The sequence below is a fragment of the Myotis daubentonii genome, chromosome 16, assembly GCF_963259705.1.
Source record: "Myotis daubentonii chromosome 16, mMyoDau2.1, whole genome shotgun sequence".
Lineage (NCBI taxonomy): Eukaryota > Metazoa > Chordata > Mammalia > Chiroptera > Vespertilionidae > Myotis > Myotis daubentonii.
In genome coordinates this window covers 48,764,827-48,780,281 of record NC_081855.1, presented here as the reverse complement: position 1 = coordinate 48,780,281, position 15,455 = coordinate 48,764,827, and the positions used below count along the sequence as shown (strand labels likewise).

The 15,455-nt window shown below is 40.2% G+C and overlaps 1 protein-coding gene across 11 annotated transcripts in view; it reads right to left on the bottom strand.

Moving 5' to 3' along the window:
* CDK12 (cyclin dependent kinase 12) overlaps positions 1 to 14,167 on the bottom strand; it is a 79,966-nt gene extending 65,799 nt beyond the window's left edge. For 8 of the 11 annotated variants that reach the window (XM_059670870.1, XM_059670868.1, XM_059670869.1 and 5 more), the window contains exons 1-2: positions 12,523 to 14,167; positions 6,490 to 7,374 (exon numbers count right to left, since the gene is read on the bottom strand). In XM_059670870.1, coding sequence (XP_059526853.1) covers positions 6,490 to 7,374; positions 12,523 to 13,571 — 1,934 coding nt within the window. In that variant the 5' untranslated portion in view covers positions 13,572 to 14,167. The remainder of the gene's footprint in view (positions 1 to 6,489; positions 7,375 to 12,522) is intronic. The other 3 variants (XM_059670872.1, XM_059670873.1, XM_059670875.1) reach the window with 1 other exon arrangement.
* Positions 14,168 to 15,455: the final 1,288 nt, after the last annotated feature.

Genomic DNA, 15,455 nt, shown 5'->3' with positions numbered 1-15,455 from the left:
ATCTAGATTAGTTTGCAAAATGATCATCTGAGCTTTCTGTTAAATTACTGATAGAGATAACTTATGACATTACAATTTGCACGATTTTTCTACCCTGGGAACAAAGCATATTACCAGAAAACTCTCAAGTCAGGATACAATATACATTCTTAAAATTTCCCCAATTTTCAAGATATTCAGGGAAAGAAAATTCCTCACTTCTCAACTAATGTCAGATATTGTTTTGTATTCCTGAGAAACTATTTTTAAATTTTTATTTTTCAATTACAGTTTACATTCAATATTATTTTGTATTAATTTCAGGTGTACAGCATAGTGGTTAGCAAAATGTTCTTTGTAAATTTCAACTACTCATGATTCAGAAATACATTAGTTCTTGGTTCTGCTTCACCAGAATCAAAGTATCTGAATTCTATCATCATTATTTCATGCAAGTTCAGTCTATGTTTTATAGTTAGGTTTTGTTTTCATCCAAGGTTTACTTTATGGATTCAAATATAATTTGCTACTGTGAAAATGTACATTGCTTCTGGAAAAAAAATCACATTAGTAGCATGTTTTTTTCAAGAAAGAATGAGTGTTTGACAGGATGTGTACATCCTACTAATTCAGGACATACATGTTGAATATGGATCAAATGCTACTTCAACAAATTCCAACCCCCCCCCCCCCAAAAACCCCCACAAATTCCAATGTTCCAAAAAACCTTGGAATGATGGCCCATAAAATTGCAATGCTTAACAACATTATGGTCTTTAGCCTTTAGTGCAGGGCACTCAGTAAAATATAGCTCTATGTAGTTCTGAGGACATACAGATGTCGAGATGTTCTAACATAGGGAAGCAGACATTGACTCTTAAGTCATTACTTAAAAATCCAGTACCAAGAAATACTGAACTACCTTAATATCAGTACTTCCTGGTTCCCCATTTATACCTATAGACAACTCACATATGGTGAGTAGATTGAATAATACTCATGTATAATAATTTTTTTTAAACCTCACCAGAGGATTATTTTTCCCATCACTTTTCTGTTTTTAGAGAGAGTGTGGAAGGAGAAAGAGAGAAAACATCAATGTGAAAGAGACATATCGATTGGTTGCGTCCTGCATGCACCCCAACCAGGGCTGGGGGATCAAACCTGCAACCGAGGTACGGGCCCTTGACCAGGAGTCAAACCCACAACCCCTCAATGCACAGGCCAATGCTTTAATCACTGAGAACACTGGCCAGAGCTCATGTATAAAAGTTATCAAGCCGCCGAAACCGGTTTGGCTCAGTGGATAGAGCGTCGGCCTGCGGACTGAAGGGTCCCAGGTTCGATTCCGGTCAAGGGCATGTACCTGGGTTGCGGGCACGTCCCCAGTAGGAGATGTGCAGGAGGCAGCTGATCTATGTTTCTCTCTCATCGATGTTTCTAACTCTCTATCTCTCTCCCTTCCTCTCTGTAAAAAATCAATAAAATATATTTAAAAAATAAATAAATAAAAATAAAATAAAAGTTGTCAAGATCCAGGAATGCCTGAAGTTTAAGAGTCTCTCTTTATTGTTTAAAGTATTAAATAAGTCTCCTTTTCCCCCCCACTGGCCTCTCCCCAGCCGCCCCCACTCCCCAAGAGTCTCTTGAAATTTATAATGAGATTTAATCTGTATAATGTAAACACCTCTAATAAGAAGTCTTTATTGTTAAAAAAGAAAGTATAATTCCTTTTGAACTATTTAAAAAGAAAATTTCTTCATAATGTTAAAAATTCAATAGCATAAACTTTAAATATGATAATTTATCCTCTTCCATTTAAAGCAGATTATTTAAAAAGCGATTTACTCTTACAAACTTCAATTAAAAATTCGAGTTGAACTCTGGTTGGGTAGCTCAGCTGATTAGAGCATTGTCCTGAAACGCCAAGGTTGCAGGTTCGAACCCTGGTCAGGAATCAACCACTGAATGAATCAATAGGTGGAACAAATCAGTCTCTCTCTCTCTCTCTCTCTCTCTCTCTCTCTCTCTCTCTCTCTCACACTCACACACACACACACACACACACACACACACTCAAACAATTCTTGTGTGATACATTAAAAATTGGAAAGAGCACAGCCAGTGTCGCTCAGTGGTTGAGCGTTGACCTAGTCATGGTTCAATTTCCAGTCAGGGCACATGCCTAGATTATGAGCTTGATCCCCAGTGTGAAGCATGCAGGAAGCAGTCAATCAATGATTCTATTATCACTGATGTTTCTATCTCTCTCTCCCTCTCCCTTCCTCTTTGAAATAATAAAAAAAAATATTTTTAAAAAATTAAAACTAAGCATTCTATTAGCAAAATCCTAAATCAAATGTGAATGCTCATACAGATCCCTTCTTTTTCTCTAAGAGCTCAATACTTTAAATAAACAGCCATTAAGAATAGTGTAGGCCAGCCAGTGTAGCTCAATGGTTGAGCGTTGACCCATGAACCAGGAGATCATGGTTCGTTTCCCAGTCTGGGCATATGCCCAGATTCTGGGCCCAATCCCCAGTGTGGGGCATGCTAGAGGCAGCCAATCAATGATTCTCTCTCATCGTTGATGTTTCTCTCTCTCTCCCTCTGCCTTCCTCTCTGTAATCAGTAAAAATATGCTTTTAAAAAACAATAGTATAGACTCTACAGAAGTCTAATAAACTCCAAATAAACCAGGCTACCAAAAAAAAAGAAAAGAAAAAGATTTATAAACCCTATATGGTTAACTGAAAGTTTCATACAGATGATCTCTTTCAAAGCAAGAGATCCTTATGAACTATGTTCATGAAGAAAATACTATATTGAAGTGGGTGTTTGGCAGTCTTTGTTTTGTTTTTGTTTTTTTTATATCTTCACCTGAGTACATTCTTAAGAGAGAGGAAGGGGAGAAGAGAGGAAGAGAGAGAAATCAATGTGAGAGAGAAACATCAATTGGTTGCCTTCCCTATGTGTCCTGACCCAACCTCCAACCAGACGGGGGATCAAACCCGCAACCCAGGCACGTGCCCTGATAGGATATCAAACTGGCAACCTTTCGGTGCACAGGACAACACTCAACCACCTGAGCCACTCCGGCCAGGCAGCCTTTGTTTATTGGAACCAAGAAATATAAACCATGAATCAGAAAGGCTTTTGCAATACCATTAATTAAATTCCTGCATTTGATACCTGGGTTAATATACTCCTGCGCAATCTATATGCTTGAAAGAAAGTTTCATTCTTTTCCAAAGGATTTTAACTAAAAGAAGTCAGATCCTCTAATACAAGCTTTATGTCATCCATGTGCCAAATGATTTAGCTACATGCCCAGCGTCATTTCACACAGACTCTGACTCCTTCAGCAGTTTTACCTATTCATTCACATAACCAATATTTACTGATTGCATTCTGTGTTCCTTGTTTAAAGCACTGCAGGCAATAAAAAGCTGTATATTATATTCTTAACATTTAAGCTACTGCAATTTCACATAAGATAAGAATGTAAGTGAGGTCCATATGCAACTTTTAGATTTCTTCCTGAAAAGTTTTCTTAAATAAAAATTATTTTTCATGTGAAAAATAGATATAAATGGCACATGGATAGAGAGTATATATACATATGAACAAATTGATATTGAAAAAAATCTTCATTTCCATTTTTATCCCTTTAATAATTTGCTTAAAAGTGAAAAACAACTGGTAATAACCAAACATTTTAAAATAATTACATTGAACTATGAAATAAAGTATCGTTACACTTTCAGAATCAGAATTGATCTATAACGAAAATAGTTTGCTCACTTCATCCTCTCTCATGCACATTATTAAAGATAGCCACACATACTTACATAAGCACTGTATGGTCTTACTTTACCCGTCATCTCTAATCTGAAATATAGAAACCCCTATGTGCCATCTATCAACATTATTCCACCTGAAAACGTGCACTCCACATGACCCATGGTAGGTTGATTCAATAATTATTTGGCTAGCTAAATAAAATTTTAAAATAAAGATTCTTAGCCACACTGATATTGCTCTAACCACTACATAAAACTATATTTAAATGTGGTTCTAGCCATAACTGGTTTGGCTCAGCGGATAGAGCGTCGGCCTGCAGACTGAAGGGTCCCAGGTTCGATTCTGGTCAGAGGCATATATATACCTTGGTTGCGGGCACATCCCCAGTACGGAGTGTGCAGGAGGCAGCTGAATTGATGTTTCTCTCTCATCAATGTTTCTAACTCTCTATCCTTCTCCCTTCCTCTCTGTAAAAAATCAATAAAATATATTTTTTTAAAAAATGTGGTTCTTGTGGGTAAGATAATGGCCTACGGTCCCTTTGGATGACGTTAAACTGACTATGTTCCTTTTCCAACAAAAACTGTAAAAACATATAGCTTTTGTATCTGTAAGTACTTCTACATAAATTTCAGGCTCTGTTACTCGTCTTTGTAGTTCTCAGTATGTGGCAGAATTCATAAATACCTATTAATATTAGAAAAGAATGTGGAATTTTTCTTTAAAATCAGATTTACTACCATTCCTTTAAAAAGTTTTAGAGGGAGGGTTTTTTCCCCATTTATTGCACTTGCACCTTCCTAAAAGGTACAGAGGGTAGTCTGGAAAAATATAGATCTAAATGGCTGAAATGTATCACTGTTCAAATGACCTATGTCACCTGGAAAGTAATAAAGGGTTGAGAATTGGTATAGGATGCAAGATCAGTGGTACTTATTTTTGTGCTTACAACGAAAAATTGGTGCAGTAAACTAAACTTATATCCGAGACAACAAAAGGGAATCTCAGTAAAAAAGAGTAAGATAGCCCCAACTGGTTTGGCTCAGTGGATAGAGTGTCGGCTTGAGGACTGAAAGGTCCCAGGTTCGATTCTGGTCAAGGGCATGAACCTTGGTTGCAGGCACATCCCCAGTAGGAGGTGTGCAGGAGGCAGCTGGTCTATGTTTCTCTCTCATCGATGTTTCTAACTCTATCCCCCTCCCTTCCTCTCTGTAAAAGAAATCAATAATATATATATATTTTTAAAAACAAAACAGTAACATAAATACTGTCATGGTATATGTCACTGCTAAATTGTGTTTGGTGGCAATTGCCTAGCTAGTTCTGTCAAGAAATTAAAAATATTTCCTAATGTCTTCTATAAAATTAGACTCATGCTTCATAATCATTTAATCAATTCTCAATACTCAGAGAGCTTATTAAAATTAGTTTTTCTCATTATCCCATTGTGAATTGTATTCTAAATAATAAAGATTCTACATACTGTTTTTCTGCTTCTTATAGAATAACTGTTTTTTGTGTGTTTTTTAAAGCAGAACCTTTTGAAATAAATAAAGCTGGCTTATTTTTCTCCTGGACCAGGAAGAAAAAACAAAACAAAACAAAACAAAACAAAATAAAAGCCATAAGACATTTTAGGGACCACTGAGGATATTCACTATTATTACTACTACTACTACTACTACTACTACTACTACTACTACAAGAGGCTCGGTGCACAAATTCGTGCACGGGTGGGGTCCCTAGGCCTGGCTGGCGATCGAGGCCTATGGGGGGTCAGCCAGCTGGGGGGAGGGACCATGAGAGGTTGGCGCCACCCCCAATTGGGCTATTGTGGGGGGTGCCGGCCTGCGGGGGGGCGGGGGGTTGATTGTGGGAGTGCCCTGACCTCCACGGGGCAGTTCCTGCATTGAGCGTCTGCCCCCTGGTGGTCAGTGCACATCATAGCGACTGGCCGACCGGTTGTTCCAGTCATTCAGTCGTAATGGTCGCTTAGGCTTTTACATATATAGGTTATTATTTATACTATGTTGTTGTTGTTATTAGAGACATATTAAAGTACTCAGAAGTATCAAGTATCTGCAGTTAAAGCAAATGTGACCAAAAGTTAACCACTGGTGGATCTAGGTCAGTGGTTCTCAACCTGTGGGTCGCGACCCCTTTGGCGGTCGAACAACCCTTTCACAGGGGTCGCCTAAGACCATCCTGCATATCAGATATTTACATTACGATTCATAACAGTAGCAACATTACAGTTATGAAGTAGCAACGAAAATAATTTTATGGTTGGGGGTCACAACATGAGGAACTATATTTAAAGGGCCAGAAGATTGAGAACCACTAATCTAGGTGAAGAGTATAAGGGTGTTAATTGTATCATTTAAAAAAATTTTCTATAGCTACTAAAATTTTCAACACAAAGATTTGAAAAGAAAATGCTATTGATTTTTTAAAATTTGAATCCAAAGTAGCCTTATCAATAAATAGACTTATGAGAAAAAGGGTTACTGGGCCTCAAATTGTAATTCTTCCCAAGTATCATCATAAATAAGGACTTTTCCACTGAAAACTGAACATCAAAGGCATTTCCTATTCATAAAAACATTCTAAATAGCCATGCATTAGAGCAGTTTTAACAAAGTTTGAGAAAAATGTATTACACTTAGATCAAGAGGTTAAATTTTCTCAGTTAACTATGGGACTTACCTATCCATGTCATCTTCTCCAAGTAATAAGGGTGGAAGGGGCAGAGGAGGCAACGTTGACGTTTTTAGGTGTGGAATAGCAGCTGTTACAGACACTTGAGTCTTCATAGAAACCTGTACAGAGGGCTGAGAATTTGCCTGAGAGGACAGAGTAGACGTCCTTGAGTGGGCAGAAGGGGGCAAAGTTGAAGGACTAGAAGCAGGAACCTGACTAAACGCTGGCTGGGGAGGAGGCAGAGGTGGTTGCTGTGGAATAGCTGGTAGTGGAGGCAAAGGTGGCAAAGGGGGGGTTTGAGGTGGAGGGGTAGTAGTTGGTAAAGGAGGTGGAGGAGAAGTAACTGTGGGGAGAGGTGGAAGGGTCTCCTTTTCTGTTGTCTCTGTCTCTTTTGGAGTAACAATCTCCTCCTTCAATGCCATGGGTTTAGTGTCTCTTGATCCCTGTACTTTCAAATCTTTAAGAACAGGATGCTTTTCAGAGTTCTCATCCACCTTTACTTTCCCTGTATCTAAAGAATTTTTGGCTTCTATGTTTAGATGTGTTACATTCACTAGTTCAGTATCTGGGGCAGATTTTTCCAATTTTAAAACTCTGGGTAACTTTTTAGACTCCAAACCTGAATCCTTAGCTTCTACTGAACTGTTCTCTTTTCTAGTCAAAATAATAGGTGAACCCTTGGATTCCTTTCCATCCATTTTTGCTGCTGCTGCAGCAGCTGCTCTTTCCTTCTTTTTCCTACTGAGTTCAGCTCCCAAGCTGGAGTTCAATGGAAGTCGGACAGGTGAGATACTGGAATGTCGACTACGTGACCCGGATCTCTTCTTTTTACTATGAGAAGATGAATGTCTTGAATATGCAGGACTTCTACTTCTAGACTTCATGGACTTCCTAATGGAAAAAGAAAAAGACAGTTCAATGGATAGGCTATAACAAAATAAAGGAAAATAGATCAGTTAAACTATGGAGAACTATAACTTAAAAAAAAAACACTTTAAGTTAGCAATCTTAAAATAGTTGTCAAACAATAATAAATCAACATTGGTTCATTAATTGGTTTAATTGTAACAAATGTATCATACTAATATAAGATGTTAATGGGGAAACTGGGTTTCAGGACATATAAGAACTCTGCACGATCTTCACAATTTTTCTGTAAATCTAAAACTATTCTAAAAAAAGTTTAATAGGAACTAAATCCTGTATGACAATACATTTCTATCATATAACACTAAAAATTATTTAACCAAAGGAAGATCGATATTTTTTTCCCCATGTTAGGAAATACCAATATTCACAATGTTTACTTTTAGAATTTTGGTTTAAATTTCTGATAAAGTGAAAACATGATTTAAAAAGTCATACTTTATACCAAAGGGGGGTATATCAATCAAGAAATTAAAAGTAACAAGCATGCTTCACCAAAATATAAAATTTTTTAAATGTTTTTATTTATTTTAGAGAGGAAGAGAGAGGGGGAGAGAGATAAAAACATAGATGAGAGAGAATCATCAACACTGATTGGCTGCCTCCTGCATGCCCCATGCTCGGGATCGAGCCTGCATCCCAGGTATGTGCCCTGACCAGGAACAGAACTGGTGGCCTATTGGTGCATGGGTCAATGACACTCAATAATTGAGCCACATCAGCCAGGCCCAAAATCTAAGTTTTTAACTAGAGAACTACTTAATTGACAGATCCCAGGAAAAAATTTTTGTTCCTTGTATCCTCAATTTATAATTACGTTGTGCCTAAACAAACCCCCAAGATGCAAGAACTGTCTTACCAAAATAATTTATTAAAAGTTCTCAAAACCATAATGGCTTCTGGTACTTTCAAATATAAAATAATTTCTAATCAACTTTTTAGGAACTCGTAAAGCGAGGTATTATTGCACTTTCATTTTATTTTTATTATTAAGAAAAGGGTCGGGAAGTAAAACTTTAGAATCTATGAGGCAGATCATTCTAAATTGAAACCCAACCCTCATTCTTTCCTCTTTTAAAAAAATATTTTTATTGATTTCAGAGAGGAAGAGAGAGGGAGAGAGAGATAGAACACCAAGGATGAGCCCTAACCGGTTTGGCTCAGTGGGTAGAGCGTCGGCCAGCGGATTGAAAGGTCCCAGGTTTGATTCGGGTCAAGGACATGTACCTTGGTTGTGGGCACATCCCCAGTAGGAGGTGTGCAGGAGGCAGCTGATCGATGTTTCTCTCTCATCGATGTTTCTAACTCTCTATTCCTCTCCCTTCCTCTCTGTAAAAAATCAATAAAATATATTTAAAAAAAAGAAAAAAGAACATCAAGGATGAGAGAGAATCATTGATCGGCTGCCTCCTGATCCAGCCCACAACCCAGGCATGTGACCTGACGGGGAATCCAACTGTGACCTCCTGGTTCATAGGTTGAATGCTTAACCACTGAGCCATGCCGGCTGCACTCTTTTTGCTTTATTTATACTTCAGAGAGGATGGCAGAGGGAGAGAGAGATAGAAACATCAATGATGAGAATCACCAATCGGCCGCCTCCTACATGCACCCCACTGGGGATCCAGCCGGCAACCCAGGCACATGCCCCTGACCGGAATCAAACCCAGGGTCCACAGGCCAATGCTCTATCCACTGAGCCAAACCAGTGAGGGCCCTTTTACTTTTTGAAAAACCCTAATGTGCTTAGGCTTCAAGGTGTGTGAGTGTGTATGGGGGAAATCAGCACTAAAATGTAATTAGACAAAACATAATTTGCTCAGCAGTGTAAAACAAATTGTTCCCATTCCAGATCTTCAGTACCTCCCTTTATCTTTGATCACTGGTAAGACTGACATGAAGCAAAACATTCCAAAACAAATAGCATATATGTGTAGTGAAAACAACTCACATGGTGTTAGCCATGATTTTCTTATACCTATACTGCTCTTTGGAAATTTGCCCCCAAAACTTAGTTAAAATATAAAGTCATTATTAGAATCAAAGTACCCAAAACAACAGCATATATATGTATGTATGTATGTATGTAAACTACCGAGAGTAGTTAAGTGGATTTATCAAATACCCACTTATCCTTAAATTAATACTTCACTTGTAAAAAACTGGCTGAAACAAGGTTTTCTCAGTTCGAATTATAGCTGGTATAAAATTAACACCTCTATCCCAGGAAAAACTTCTAAAATCCCAAACACTAAGTAATGTCAGAGACCACGCTATACAAAGCATTGTTTCTATAATCTTTCAGCATGACTAAATCTTTCTAAGGAACTTTGCTTTAAAAGCCCTCGAATTTCTGAATAGAAGCCTATTGTTAATGGGACATTTGGATGGCCATATACTTAAGGTATTTTTTCTGATATACATGTTGTATTTGAGATCCAGACCCAGTCTTCAAGGAAAAAAAAGGGGGGAGAGACAGGCCCTGCCAGCATGGTTCAGTGGTGGAGCTTCAACATGTGAACCAGGAGGTCACGGACGGATTTCCAGTCAGGTCACATGCCCAGGTTGTGGGCTGAATCCCCAGTGGGAGGCAGCCAATCAATGATTCTCTCTCATCATTGATGTTTCTGTCTCTCCCTCTCCCTTCCTCTCAGAAATCAATAAAAATATTTTTAAAGGGGGGAGACAGCAAATAGGTAAAGTCAGATAATAAAAAAAAAATTGTCTTCAAAACTAAATATGCTTTTCCCCTGAATTAAGTTAGGTTCCACCCATCTGAAATGAAATTGCTACTATTCATCACTACTAATTTGGTAAATACAAAGACCTTGCATTTCTGCCAATGCATTTTGTCTTTTAAAACAACGCTGCTTGCTTAATTTTGACTCTCTCCCAAGGAAAAAACACAGAGAATACCATAGAAGGATCTGTATGTTCCTTTACTCTAAGAAAGTTTTATACTTACTGTTTGGAATTCCAACAAATGAGGAAAAATATATAATGCACAATTCAAACATATGATGCTCTCTACAAACCAACTAAAAATGTGCATTTGACTCTAAGGTTATAATGAGGTACTTATATTTATTTCCTATACTATCATAATGTGTCTCCAATTCTTTCTTGATTTATTTTAACCATTTCTGCAATAGTTCCAATTAACTGAGAAGAAAACTTAAGATATGAATCCAAAAGGAATCACTGCAAAGCCACAGTTCTTACTGAAACTCATTTTACTGTTTTAGCCCTAATGCACTTCTGTATTCCCAAACCCCACAATAAAAATTCTCAGAACAGCTTTATTAAACTACTCCCTCAAGAAAACAAGTATTTGGTTACTGTCTGTGGAATAGCCACTTTCTGTGTACTGCTTCACTAATAAACTCTTTCACTTAAACAAAAGAAAAACTTTGAAAATATTTCATTTCTTAGTGTTCCTTAAAAAACTAAACTTTCAAATGGTACACTTAAGATATCCACTTCCCTGTATATAAATTTTACTCCTCATTAGCTTATGACCTCTAGCTAATGATACACAGGCTAAATAAAGAGTTTATAGTGAAGTATACTGATGTCAGCAATTTACTTTAAATCAAAACAAAAGGTGAATCGATGGACAGATATAAAATATATAGCAAATATTAATTGTAGAATGTAGGTGGTATATATATGGGTCCTTACTACAATTCTTTAGGAACTCGGCAGGCTTGATCAATTCAAACTAGTTTATGAATAATTGTAAATGTAAGTTGACAAAAATTACTCACATTGACATATAAAAGATATGCATGGGTTTTTTCAAGTTAGAGTCATTTCTCTATAAGTATTCAACAACATTTTCCTTACTCATATAATTTACTGACTGGCTTCAGGTTCCAGCCACTGTACTATGTATGCACTTCATATTTACTAATTTAATCCTCACAACAGCTCTAGAAGTTGGTCGTTATTATTGCCATTTTACACATGAAAAAACTTGGGCATGGAGAAATTATTTGCCAAAGGACACACAGCAAGATTAGGACCCCACTCAGGTATAACTCCAAAGCCCATGTTCTGCTTTTGTGGACAAAGGTGAGTCCACAAAGAGAGAGGTACAATTTCATCATCTACGAACAAGAACACTCTAACAATTAAATTTCAAACTAACGTCTTTCTTGCAAAAATAACAGTAAAGCACTATTACCATTTTTTCAGAAACATTTTTAAAATTGCCAGTGGTCACAGAATACAGCAAATCTTAATAGGTCAATGGTGGTGCTATAAAGAAAATCAAATTATCATTGGAACCAATTTCTGGAAAATAGGCTCTACCATCAAAAGGAAAAAGCACGAATCAGCTGAATTTCCACTAGAAATATCTGTGAAAAGACAGGAACCTTTTGTAAGTTACCAAAACATTGTCTACTAGGAAATAAGTAAATTTAACAAGTTTGAAGACAGTGGGCAGAACAAATGGTAGATGACCTAGGCCCTAGGGCGGGTATGGGCTTTCTCCAGAGGGCAGTGGCAGCTCTGCAGGGTTGCAGTTGAAAAGCAACTTGCTCTAATTTGTTGTCTTACATCACCATGGGAACAGGAGGGGCTGGACTGGAAGTGGGGGAGGCCGGAGGCTGGAGGCAGGAGTCTCCCACTGAGGCCAAATTCTAAAGCCCAAAGCCTAGTACACAAATGGGTAATTCACCAGGGCTAGACAAACAGCTTCAAGATAATTCAAATGAAAATCTGTAATTTTTTACATCTCTAATCAGGTTCAATGAGGTCTCAGGCACTAATACCAATGTGATTTTTAAAAAATTTAAAACAAAGGAAGAGAAAAAACCAGATAAGCTTTGGAAAGCAGTATCAACTCCATGCATAATTTTTCTTACACAGGAGCTTATAGCTGAAGACCCTGTCACTGGAAGTACCCACCTTTAGCAGTTTTAGGCATGTAACTCTCCACTTTTCAAATTCTGGGTTAAGAGGAGACCAGATTCACTCACTTGAGTGACTAGCCAATAGTAAAGTATTCTAGTCAGTGAATAATGGGAACATCAACCTAGCATTACTAATTGCCAGTTTCTCATAACCCACCGTAAGAAAGAAAGGACTGTTAGACAAACAGCTCACCTGGGGAGCGGACTCCGACTCAGAGACCGTTTGCTGGTGAAAGGGCTGCTGGATCGCCGTCGACCATAGGGACTGGGTGATCTCCCACTGTAAGAGCCACTCCTTTCATAGCTTGAGGAACGTCTCCGGCTATAGGGACTCACAGATCTCTGTCGTCTACTGTAGGGACTGGGTGACCGGGTGCTGGACTGGTAGGCCGAAGGCTCCTTGTAAGGTGGACTAATAGACTGCCTTCTTGAGGTGCTTCCAGGACTCTTCTTGTAGGAGTCATAATTGCTGGAGGTGTGAGATCTTGGAGGACTAAGGTCATAATCTTGGCCATAAGAAGCTCCTGAGGGGCTATCATCTTGCTTGGGGCTGTCAGACCATTTCCTGTGGGGACTCCTGGATCTCCGTTTGGGGCTGTCCACTGTCTTGTAACTTTTGGGTGTTTCCCTTTTCCGATGACTTTTACTCCGGTCTTTGTGCCCAGACTTCAATTCACGTTCTTTCCGAGTCTTCTCCTTGTGGAGTTTGGATGACCTGGATTCCTTGTTGCTGCTGCTTTTTGAGATCTGTGCCTTCCCATAGTCATCATTCTCCTCATTTGAACGCTTTGAACTTCCTGATATCCGGTCCTTCATTGATCCCGACTTACTGGAAACTTCCTGTTTCTTTTCTTTTTCTGTCTGTTTACTTTTTAGTAAGTCCCGGGAACGTCTGTGCTGGTGGTGACGATGTCTGTGCAAGCGGTCACTCCGATCAGTTCCACGACGTTCATCATTCTCCCTCCTATCTAATTTGAAGGCCATGTCGTCAGAGAAGGTATCTGAATCAGAGCTGATGTCATCATACTCCACCAAAGGTTTGATAACTGTCCCCAAAGGTGCTGCTTCGGGGGTCACCAAACCCATGTCTTTGGAGTGCTTGGACTTGTGCCGCTTGTGCTTCGCCGCCAAGCGGTGACGCTCTCTGCTGTTGGAGCTGCCACCTCCCGATGACGGCTGCAAAGTTCCAGAAGCTCCTCCGCTCCCGTCCTTCTTGCCCCCATGTCTCTCTGGATTGGGCATCCCCTTTCCCCTGGTTTCAACAGGGGGAAAAGTTCCCCAGCACTCCAAAAAGTAACCCCCACCCTCCCCCCAATCCCAACCCCACGCCTACCACAGCACCCCTAGTAGGGGGTGGGGAGGGAAGGGACCGCGGCGCAGGCCCCTCCTCCCTCCCGACTCCTCGGCACCCTCCTACATGAGGTAGGGGTGAAGGAGCCAGGGAAGAAACGAGAGTTCCTCAGCAGTGGCGTTGCGAGACAACGAGCAGCCGCTCAAGTCCGTTTGCCCTCCTCCCCACGGGGCGCCAATCCTCAGGCACAGGGGCCGGCGAGGTCGAGGAAGTAGGAAGCCGACGGCCCAGGGCTGCGGGGCCGACTCCGGCTCGGGAGCCCAATGAGGACCGCACGGGCCTTTCTCCTACCCGGTAGCCCGACTCGGAGTGGCTTCCTGTCGCTCAGGTCCCGCGGCCTAGGTGCCTCACACACCCTTTGTCCCTCACTCCTGAGGGAGTTCCTTTTCTTGCCTCCGCCTCACCTCAGTACCTCACACACTCAATCGCTCCCTCACAAGACTCAATCCCACACTAGGTTAAACCGAAACGGCACTCGGAGGAGGGGGAGGGGGCAAGGCCAGGAAATATCGCGAGAATACTAAGCTCGCGGTATTTCGTGCTTTCCCTTCTTTCTACTGCTTGATCAAACACCGCGAGAACAGGCCCCAAGCACAAACGCGATCTTCCATATTCTCGCGATAAACTCTTCGTTTCCCCATTTGATCTAAGCTTTATGCAAACGGAGGTAGGAGAATTTTTTTATTCAAAACTTTATTGATAATTCTTTGAACAAACACTCTCAGGTACCTCAGGCACCCGAGCACCTAATATTTTCAACTACAGCTTATTAGATAGGACACGGGCCTCGAGGTCTGGGTGGTTTGTACTAAATGCTATTCTTTCTTGTTATTTTGTTTTTATTTCAGAGAGGAAGGGAGAGAGAAAGAAACATCAATGATGAGAGAGGCTCAGTGACCCGCTGCCTCCGGCACACCCCCCCCCCCCCCCCCCACTGGCGATGGAGCCCACAATCCTGGCTTGTGCCCTTGACCGGAATCAAACGGAGGACCCATAGCTAGGGCAATGCTATTCTTGCTGTTAAAACGTAGCCCAGAGCCCTAGCCAGTTTGCCTCAGTGGATAGAGCCTCAGTCTGAGGACCAAAGGGTCCTGGGTTCGATTGTGGTCAAGGGCATGTACCTTGGTTCCAGGCTCCTTCCTGGCCAGGGCCCTAGTCGCGGCTCATGCAGGAGGCAACCAATCCAGGTGTCTCTCTCACATGGATGTTTCTCTGTCTCTCCTTCTCTCTTTCACCCTCTCTAAAAATCAATGGATAAAATATCCTCTCGCAAAGATTAACAAAAAAAAAGAGACTGAGTTAGTTATGTTAAAATAAAAACATTTTTTAAAAATGTAGCCCAGAAAATAAAATTAAAGAAAATATAGCACAGTATTTTGCAAACCAGCTACAAACAGGGTGAGCTTGATAGGAACTCAATCAGCCAACGGCAAAGAAGAAATCAACAGTGTAATTGACAAAATAGTGAATACATGCAATGGTTAAGCCTCCTTTCGCGGAGGCAAAAGCTTGGGATATGAATCCCCTATCTCCTTTATTTGCTACAAGTAAATCAAACTACCTTGGGACAGCCATCTCTCGTTCTTGAATAGAGCACTTCAAGTAGCAATCTCCTTGAGTTTGATGAGGATAAAAATATTAGGAACAGTGCCCTGGCCAGTTAGGCCCAGTGAATAGAGCATCAGCCTGTGGAGTGAAGGGTCCGGGGTTCGATTTTGGTCAAGGGCACATACCCGGGTTGCAGGCTTGATCCCCAGCAGGGAGTGTGCAGAAGG